Raw genomic sequence first — 10,866 nt, 5'->3', positions numbered from 1 at the left:
TTGTGATCCACTCTCTTTGTTTTTTCACCTTCCAAGAGAGAGAGAGAGAGAGCATAAATAATTCCTCAACTACAAAACTTTTGCTAGGAGGGCATCCTTCTTTGAAAACAAAAAAAGTTGAAGGGGATCCTACAATGGGTAGACCACATGCTTTAGTCATCCCACTTCCTGCGCAAGGCCACGTCGCACCTCTCATGGAGCTCTCGCATCACCTATCTAGCCATGGCGTTCTTGTCACCTTTGTTAATTCCATCTTTGGCTGACAGCCTCAGTTGTGGTGCCCAACAGCAGAGCGGCGCACTCAAAGTGTGCAATGTGATTGCACCTCATCTGTCGTCCAGATCCACCGATACATGGATAAGGGGCTGTGGCCCACGCTTTGATCCACCAATAGTGCAAAATTCTCCCAAAGCCTTAGATCTCATCTGATACGGAGCGCCGGTTCTGGTGGAGATCCCTCGGATCTCCAATCTGAGTTCATGAAATGCAGCCTAAAAGAACATGCCTAATTCCCTTCTGATTTATTTTCTTTCTTCCTAATAAGGAGCCTAAATCATTCCTGTTTGGAATCTAAGAACTAAGATAGGAGTTTGATGCATTGATTTGGCAAAAAGTTGGTCAAACTACCACTGGTGGCTGTTTGGAAGCTGGTAGCTGCTGGGATGAGAGTTAATGCATTTACGATGGTAAGTGGCATTGTATTTGTATTTACACTAAAGCATGGAATTAACAGATACCACCTGAAATGCCAGTTCCCATCCCAGCTACTACTTTCTTAACAGGGCCATATCAATGTTAATGAGCTTGATTTTGAGTCGGTTTAGACACTGCTGAATATCCCAATGTTATGACCTTCAAAGTTTGTACCAGTCTTCGCTGAATGTCAATGACAATTTATGGAACCATTCTTTTGGTGGTGTCAGGTTTTCCAAAGGATGACAAATTGATCCACCTGTCTGAGAGAGTGCCAGACATGAACCCAGCTCACCTATGTTGGGTGCCCTTTGGAGACACCAAACAACAGGAGGGCTTCTTCAAGTACCTCTTGAAGTGCGTTGATGCAATGGAAGACCTAGATCACATACTCTGCAACTCATTTCCAGAACTCGAGTTGCTGGCTTTCGAGATCATCGGAAATGTTGTACCAGTAGGCCCTCTTGTCTCAGCTAACCACCCCAAGCACCAACCATCCTCATTTTGGCAAGAAGACTTGAGTTGCCTTGACTGGCTCGATCGACACCCAGCTGGGTCAGTCATCTACGTCTCATTGGGGAGCACCACAATGCTCAATCATCGCCAAATTGATTTGCTCTCACTTGGGCTCGAGCTCACTGGCAAACCATTCCTTTGGGTTTCAAGACCAACCCTCATGAACCAGTCTGCTGTTGTACCCAGATGGGTTCCTGGACCGTGTGGCCTAGCGCGGGCACATTGTGGGGTGGTGCCCACAAAAGGAAGTTCTCTCACATGCATCTATAGCTTCTTTCTTAACTCATTGTGGCTGGAACTCCACCATCGAAGGGCTAAGCAATGGAGTCCCCTTGTTGTGTTGGCCTTACTTTGCAGACCAGTTTCAAAACCAGACCTACGTAGTTGAGCATTGGAAAGTAGGGCTGGAATTGCAGAAGGACAATGATGGATATGTCAGAAAAGAAGAAATCAAGGACAAATTGGTAGAATTGATGAACGATGACAGAATAAGGGAAAGGGTTTTGGAGTTGATAAACAAGGGGTGGAAGGCTGTGATGAAGGGTGGTGTTTGTTTTAAGAATCTTGAAAGTTTCGTCAACACCATGAAGGGGGAACCGATAATTTAGAGAGGATTGTTATTTTGAAAATTTGAGAAACATTTTCTTGAGTCATAATCTCTTATTTCAACCAATAAGGAATTGTCATTTTACTGTTTAAACTTTGTTGGGGATGTCTCTCTTTCGGGCTTTATGTTACGTCGTTACTCACAACAAAGGCAACTAAATAATTGAGCTTATAATAAATGATTGCACCGTTTCCAACTTTTAGAAAATAACAAGGTAAACCGAATTAATCACTTCCAGCATGGTTGATAATTCAAGAGAGAAAGTGGGCTGCATTTAGTGCAACCATATGTGCAATTTATCAATTCCAAGAAACAACTGGCAGACATATATAGTAACGAAGCCTCTTCTTGGACCACAGTTCAGCTTGATCAGATCCAAGCTCATTCTCGTAGATCAAGAGTTGTGCTTAGAGGGACAGTGCAGATGAGAAAAGTGAGCCCACCAAACTGGTTTTGGATGCATCCTTAAGTGATCCAAGGGAAGTGTCTTTGAACCCATGGTACATGTAGAAGTCTCAGATAGGGATAGCAGTGGACGCGGATGGATGGGGGAACAAGGTTTCCACCCCCGCCCTGTCTCATAATTATGTCCTCCATCCTCACCTTCATCTCTACACGGGTTTTAATTTTAAACTCCATCCCCCGCTTTCATTCCTGTTTCACATTCTCCATCCCTGGTTCAAACGGGGCAAGGCGAGGCAGAGTCCCATTTCTCTCCCGTCTAGTGCCATCCCTAAAGTTATTTTAGTTATTTTACTAATAGGGATGGGAGACAGGATGGGCCGGGAGAAGCATAAGTCTATCCCTCATCCCCACTTCTATCCCTATGTCATGTCTTTCATCCCTGGTCCAAATGAGGCAAGGAGGGGCAGGGCCCCATTTTTCCTCACTCCACTGTCATTCTTAGTTCCAGAGAAGGATCCTAAGACTCCTGAACATGCCAAGTTATTCAAGACTCTGAGAGTTTATATGATAACAAAATAGGTCTAAATACAAAGTGCATTCCAACCGACCCTATTAAAGAGAGACCAAATAATCTGTGTGTACATCCTTAACTTAAATGAACCTGATGATGTGAGAGAGAGAGGTAATTTTCCCGAGAGATGTGTAGGATCCTCTCAAGATCCAAAACCACGCAAACTGTGTGGTTGTTTGCATGTGTTGTGTCCCATTCTCCATCTGTGAATGTTGCAACATAATCAGGCCAGGCTGTCTTCCTAGTGTGCATAGAGTCATGGGAAGAACAATACTATAATAGGGGTGTGTATCAGGTCAGAGGCAACTGCCAGTAACCTGTCTGAGCTGCCTTTGACACCGTTCATCCATATGAAAGGCCTCCAACACAGCATGGATGTGTTCTTTTTTTCATCTTAGATGGGTCCCACAAGCTTTTTCAGGACCATTGGTGTTTTAGATTATGAGATCTAGATCATACAAAAATGGACCACTGAAATTAATCCCAAAACCATATACTTGGAAGGCCATTAATCCTATGGATAAATGGGCAGCTACGGAACAAGGAACAATTGAGGGGAGGGTGTTGTGTATTCTCTCCGAAACACAAATTTGCGTGTTCCTGTGTGTATGGAGAAATATCTTGGGACCCACAATAATTCATATACCAATGTTGTCCACGATGACTTTATAATAAAATAACATATAAAAAAGGTAGATATGCTTTTGACAAAAATATCTTCCCATATGATAGATATGCGTTGGACGAAAATGTCCTCCCGTTCCCTGTATATACATTTGCACGTTCCGCCTTTGTTGTAGCACAAGCTAAAAACAAAGGCAAGAGGAGGAGGAAGAGAGGGAGAAGCAAAGAAAGGCACTTAGATAGAAAACTTTTTCTGGTTTGTTCCTACTTCGTGGAGATAACTATAAATCGAATGTCTGGTTCGATCATTGGTGGGCGTCAATGAGGATTTGTCGGCCATCTCTTTTTACAGTCTTCTCTTTTTCTTCGTTTTTGTTAGGCAGTATGGAAAAAAGCAATGAAGCACAAACATTCTAACAAGTGTCATTAAAGCGTCGTGAGTACATTTCTATGTCATCATGCTATTGTTGAAGAACGTATGCTGTCGTGAGTGTCATTAAGGCATTGTTTTGTTATTCCAGGTAGATTTTATCGTTTCAACGGTTAGAAACTTGAAGACATTTATAAGACGCTGAGACCTATTGACAAGAATGCTTGGTTACAGATGCGAGAAAGGGCCTCTACCCCATTCGGTATCGTCCATTCACTCAGTATATGCAATGTAACATAAATTGCGGTTGTAGTAACATGTATATCGATTTGTGAGATATTATTTTGTTTGTAATATATTATGTTGAATTGTCATATATCGATTTGTAAGATATTATGTATTTTTTAGTGTCAATTTGTGAAATATTGTTTTGTTTATTGATATCAATTTGTAATATTATGTTGAATTACCGTATATCGATTTATAAGCTATTATGTATTTTCTAGTAACGATCTGTGAGATATTATTTCGTTTGTTAATATCGATTTGTAATATATTATGCTGAATTGCTGTATATTGATTTGTAAGATATTATGTGTTTTCTATTGTTGATTTGTGAGATATTGTTTTGTTTTTTAATATCAATTTGTAATATATTATGCTGAATTACTGTATATCGATTTGTAAGATATTATGTGTTTTCTATTGTCGATTTGTGAGATATTATTTTGTTTTTTAATATCGATTTATAATATATTATGCTGAATTATCGTATATCGATTTGTAAGATATTATGTATTTTCTATTATCGATTTGTGAGATATTGCTTTGTTTGTTAATATCGATTTGTAATATATTATGCTGAATTGTCGTATATCGATTTGTAAGATATTATGTGTTTTCTACTGTCGATTTGTGAGCTATTGTTTTATTTGTTACTATCAATTTGTAATATATTATGCTGAATTATTGTATATCAATTTGTAAGATATTATGTGTTTTTGAGTATCGATTTGTTAGATATGATGTTGTTTGTTAATATCAATTTGTAAGCTATTATGCTTAACTAATCAGTAGTCGTTGTTATATGCATCTTAAATAAAATGTAGTAACCGTATGTGCTGGCTAACGCAAATTGATATTTTACACATGACAGTGTTGAGTATATCAACTAGTTGCAGTGAAGATAACGTATCTCAATCATTGGGAAGTCATGGAGCAACAAACATCCATACTATTGACGCACTTGAAGAATTGAATATGTGCATTAATGATGCACATGATAAGAAGGGTGCAAGTATTGGATTCAATCTTGACTTGAATATTCCAGCAGACGAATTGCAATTCGATAATGAGGTAGACAATCATGACAGTGCACTTGACAAAGGTGCATGCACTTCAAGTGTAGAGGAAATATAGTTTAATAATGAGGAAGGTGCATACAAATTTTACAATGATTATGCCTTAAATATTAACTTCAGTGTTAGAAGGTATTCTTGCGAAAAAAAATGCACAGGGTGTCATGGTGAGAAAGACATATATTTGTTCAAAGCAAGGTTGGAAGAATTCTAGTGAAAATCCAACAAGGAGAAAGCCAGATTCAAGATGCGGTTGTCCAGCGAGAACAGAGTTAAGAAGACTTTCGAATAAGAAATATGTAGTTCATACTTTAATCAATGATCATAACCATGAATTAGCCGCTTCATTTATGACTTCTACATTAAGGTCACATCGTAAAGTAACTGCAGCGCATGCTGTAATTGCTGAAATAACTGATACTGCCGGCATTGCACCAAGAAAGACATAATTTCTGTGTGCATGTAGATGGTGGTCGCGAGAATGTACCATTCACACCTATGGATCTAAGAAACCACTTGAGAAGGAAGAGGTTAGAAAACATGAAGAATGGAGGAATATGTTTTTTGATTGATTATCTACAAAAAAAATCCAACATTGACCCTGGTTTCTTTAGTGCAATGCAACTGGATGAAGATGGGTATGCTGTGAATATGTTTTGGGCAGATTTAAAGTCAAGAGTGGATTATGAATGCTTCAATGATGTGCTTGTTTTTTATATGGCAATGAAGATTAATACAGAATAGTGGCCATTTATGCAGTTTATCGGAGTGAATCATCACTCACGGAGTTGCATATTAGGCGACACTTTTTTGTATGACCAGACCAAGGAAACCTTTGAGTGGTTGTTCAGAGTATTTACACAAGCAATGAATGGGAAGCACCCTGGAGCTGTACTTATAGATGGTGATCATGCAATTGCAACTGCAGTGTCTCATGTATGGCCATATGCACATCATCGCCTATGTTTGTGGCATATCTTTCAAAATGCAACAAAAAACATAGGACACATTTTTCATCAGAAGATAGGGTTTGATAAAAAGTTTAGACAGTGTGTACTTGAGAGCATAGACGAGGTCACCTTTATGTCTGATTGGGAGCAAATAATTTAGATGTACGACCTTGAAGATTGTGTGCGGTTAGAACATTTATATGCAGACAAAAAGAAGTGGGCATTGGCATATGGAAGACAATACTTTTGTACAGATATGATAAGCATATAAAGAGCTGAATCTATGCATGCCACACTAAAAAAAACATTGTATTCATGTTTAACAATGTTTCATTTCATGGAACAATATGAATTATTTATAGACGATCTTAGACAGAACGAGCTTGAACAAGATGTGAAATGCTTCAACACCCGCAGTGTAACTTTGGGCATGAAAAATTGACGCGACCTGCAGATCTGTATACACTTACTGTATTTGAATGGACTAAGAATGAGGTTATATAGGTCATGAATTGCAACATAGAAGGACGTATGCAATATGGGAATGTGTATTTGAGATTAGATAGTACCATGTTTGGATCTTATTGTTTTATTATTTTTTTTTATATTTTGCCGATTATCAGTCTTAAAAAACCTTATTGAATCATAAACAAAGGGCCAAACACTAAGAAAGAAATATATTTGAATTTATACAAGTTGTAATTGAAAGATATTGCCAAATCTTGATTGTCATACAAATTAACTTTTTGATTGATTTCAAAGAATATTATTTCTATTTATATGATTGTGTTCAACATGTTTATCTTGTTAAATATTTGAATTCATATTAGACTTAATGAAAATTTAATGGTTTGTGTTTAAGAGAATCAAACCTCTAATTTTTGAGAAATCGATCTAGGGTTTTAGATTTTTTCTTAGAATTCGATTCTTATATTGAATATGTTGTTGAGATATGATTTTTCCAAGTTATGTACAACATGAACTAAATTAAATTATGTGTACATGCCTTGTGTAAGCATGGCTATAACTGAATATAATTAAAAACATATGACCCTTTCTGATTTGGGCTTATAGGGGTCTAAACCAAAAAAATCAACTTGTCTGTTTTTGGTTATGGGCTTGTTGTAATAGATTCTTTGATTTAATTTGTTATCATGGACATTTTAATCAGGTCTGATATGATTTGAGTTATTGTAAAATCAAGACATTAATTATAGACATGTCGATTTGCTCAGTGAGGGTTTATGGGAGCTCTTATCGAGAAAATCAAGGTTTGTAACTCTAATTATGCTTTGATGTTTTCTTTAAATTTTTCATAAATTCAGTTTTGAGTTATGTCTGATCTGATATAAATATTTATGATAGAGATAGAAATCAATCATAATTGGCAAGTTATGGTTTTGGTGTAAGGATGCCCTATTTCTGAGAAATAGGCCACTACACAAATTGTATTTGACTTTTATGATTAAATCTATTTATGACAACTTAAGTTTATTTATTTTAACGATAAATTGAGCATGAGCATAATTGTATTTACAAAACATATGAAAAATGAATATGGATATGTTGATTGTATTATTATTTGGCAACATGTTTTAGTTGTGCAGTTTCGGGCTACTCTAGCCAGGAGACCTAAATAATTTGACAGTGATTTAGAACTATAGTTCATAGATTGATTCATATTTGTGATAATGATGCATGCTTATTTTTAATTATTGAAATTATGTGATACTTCAAGAATAAATTATTGAATGACATGTTTACATGATTAATTGTTTATGAGAATGCATATAATGCTTTGAAATGCAGTATTTATGAAATACATGTAAGATGATAGAAATCCCACAGGGTTGCATGGGCATTTAAGGTGCTCAATAAAATGCCAATTTAAGGTTTCAAAGAGGGAATAATGAGATGGCATTGCACTAGCCTAAATGGTAGATGCATTTACTTAAGGCCTAATTAATAAGATAACTCTGAGCAAGATTCTGGGTATGACTTTACCGAGGTATGCTGAACGAGAATGGTTTTTTGTCTACCTTAGAGAGGGTAGGCGTTGTGAAACTCTCTAGGCCTTTTTTTTCTTATTATGCTGCGAGGGGAAATGCCTCAACGGACTCCCAACCTAGAGAATTTAGGGGGACCAGAACTGCCTCTTACGTCCCTGGGTTTTCTGAAAATATGTGTGATCATGATTATCGTATGACACAAAGTCATTCACCTAGACAAATTCTTTGAGCACACTGTTAGGTCTCATAGCCTGACTCTGCTCCTCAGAGAATGACTCAGTCAGTTACTCAAGAAATTAAAATATATAGCATAATAAACATCTGAGTGGTCTAGTCTATTTCGTAGAGGGCCTACGCATACCCGATAGGCTTTTTGGTAATCAAGTGAAACTTAAAATACTTGCTCACTTTACTTTTCTACACTTTTATTTATGCTCATATGATTATGTAGATTCATGCATATGATTGAATGTCTTGATTTCAAGTAAAATGCAGTTATGCATGCTTGAAATTGTTATATCATGCTTGTGTATATTTTTAAAATCATGAATGCATGAACTTTCTGTTTAACCGTTTATCTATCTATTAAATGTTGAATGATGTACTTTGGTGATTGATGCATACTATGAAAGCTTTATGTATTGTATCTTACATTAGCTGTACGAATCTTATTGAGACTCTTCAAAGTCTTATGCTTTCAAAATAAAATATTTTTTAGGTAACATGTGATTTGTAGAATGAGTGCAAGATGCTGTGAGTGATTGATGTTTTCGAGATCCTGATGACTACTTGTCTGATTTTAATTTGATACTTATTTGACTATTTATTTGTCCATATTTGAACAAATGCTTTAATGGTTTGATATTTATTTGAACTATTTCATATTTCAGTTGATTTCTTTTATGGGTGGTTGAATGATAATATTTTTAAATATAATGTGTCTGGAAATTTTAACAAAAAATCCAGCAGATTAAATTGATTTCAAATCAATATTTTTTGTTGTGTTTACTTACTTAAACAATGGTATAAGGATTTTGTCATTTGGATGCCTTTACCTCGAACTTTGTTCTAAGGAGTTATTAAACATCGGTGCATGCACAAACTGACTCCTTAGAGATTAATTCGGTTAAGGCAATGCTAATGATGAAATACTTAAATGAATTAATTTTTTTTATATAATAGTTTAATCAGATTTGTTAACGGTGGTTTCGTACTGGATCTAGTACTAAGAGGCTAAGACACGCTTGCGCTTGCGTTCAGGGCTCTCTAGTACTTGGTACGGTTGGAACGTGTCCGTTGGTGAGACCATTGCATTATTACATATTAGAAAAGAAAAAGAAAATCAACTATGTGTTAACTTTAAAAAAAAATCCTAATATTTTTGGGTTGAAATATGTCAGGCCATTATATTTTCGGCTCTTATTCAAAACAGAAAAATTATAGGCCAGTGTCTCAACTTTGCAACGATTATAAAAATGCAAGTTTTTGACTTCGAATTAGAGACATACAAATCTTAGAACATAGACTTTTCTGTAAAAAATATATATGTGATTTTCCTCTTAAATATACATGATTTTCTTCCTATATATGTGAATTTTCTCTTATATATCTGATTTTTCTCTTATATATATATATGAAATTTCTCCTCTATATGAATTTTTTCTCTTATATATGATAGATGGTTTTTTTTATAAAGGTCTTTTTAGATTTATATATTTGTGATTTTGAATATAAAAAATTATAGGGTATTTCAAAAAAATGTGTCATTTTCCGTTTAAAATTTATAAGTGTGAAACAAGGATTCACTTTCAATGGGAAGTGAGAATCATAAAGCGATCAATATGAAAATAGAATGGGAAACTAAATGAGAATCAAATGAAACAAATAAAAGCCAAAGTGAAAATGACTATGCTTATTTTATTATTTTTTAATTTAATTTTTTTTCTCAAAATATTAAAGATTTACTGATTTAGAGAAAGCACATGGGAAGTGAGAGAGAAGCGTGAAAGGAAGCATGTGAAAAATATAAATAAGCATAAGAAAAACATATAAGAAGCATTGACTAAATATGTAGGAAGCATAAGAGAAGCATGAGAGGAGTCAAACTCGGTTTGAATTTAGGCATTACAAATCTGACTTACTCAAATATAGCAGAATTAAATTCACATTTAGTTCCAAAATAAGGCAGGAAAAGGTAATACATAAACTTTGAATCTGGTTAGCCAATTAGATATATTTTACTTGTGATCAGGTTGGATTATCCATCTGATTCATATTTGTTCAGACTCAGATTCAGACATAAAACTGCAAAATAAATATAAACTTGATTACAGATCTGGTTCAAGCTTTATCTAATCAGATCAGGATTTGGATATCATACCTAAATTTGAACTGCTTGCATCCCTATAGAGTAATTTCATTTGCTCCCACACATTATTTAATCAGGGTTCGCCAGTAAAAAGGTAATTTCTTTTAGTGGTACCTGCAAACCATATAACGATGGGGATAGCATTTGCGCAATTGCGTGTGCATAAATTTTTGGTAGATCAGACACATACATGTGATTTAGAAAGTTTGTTCAGTGGAAAACAAATTTTGAATCTCCTATTTGTTAGTGGGAAACACATAGATAGGTCTAAGTTGTATTAACTCAATTTGACCCCATAAATATGATCAACATGGCCTATATGTTAGAGATCATTTTACCTTGGATCATACAATTCTTCATAAAAAAAATATTTTTTGCAAAATATTGGTACATTG

General features: G+C 35.4%; 1 protein-coding gene across 1 annotated transcript; it reads left to right on the top strand.

The window, feature by feature from the left end:
• The first annotated feature begins 222 nt into the window (after positions 1-222).
• On the top strand, positions 223-1,817 carry LOC149837669 (UDP-glycosyltransferase 83A1-like). The gene is made up of 5 exons (XM_090008091.1): positions 223-306; positions 615-686; positions 734-794; positions 924-1,457; positions 1,567-1,817. The coding sequence occupies exons 1-5, from the start codon at positions 223-225 to the stop codon at positions 1,815-1,817; spliced, it is 1,002 nt and encodes a 333-aa protein (XP_089864217.1).
• Positions 1,818-10,866: the final 9,049 nt, after the last annotated feature.

Source organism: Nuphar pumila, chromosome 5 (assembly GCF_984573655.1).
Source record: "Nuphar pumila chromosome 5, dmNupPumi1.hap1.1, whole genome shotgun sequence".
Classification (NCBI taxonomy): domain Eukaryota; kingdom Viridiplantae; phylum Streptophyta; class Magnoliopsida; order Nymphaeales; family Nymphaeaceae; genus Nuphar; species Nuphar pumila.
The sequence above is the reverse complement of the archived record's forward strand: the minus strand, read 5'-3'. Positions and strand labels throughout refer to the sequence as shown.

Excerpts from the sequence above, each read along its gene's own strand:
- LOC149837669 (XM_090008091.1), top strand. The coding sequence starts at position 223 with ATGGCGTTCTTGTCACCTTTGTTAATTCCATCTTTGGCTGACAGCCTC. Across the intron at positions 687-733 it reads GAGTTAATGCATTTACGATG|ATACCACCTGAAATGCCAGT; the intron begins GTAAGTGGCATT and ends TGGAATTAACAG. Across the intron at positions 795-923 it reads CTTAACAGGGCCATATCAAT|GTTTTCCAAAGGATGACAAA; the intron begins GTTAATGAGCTT and ends TGGTGGTGTCAG.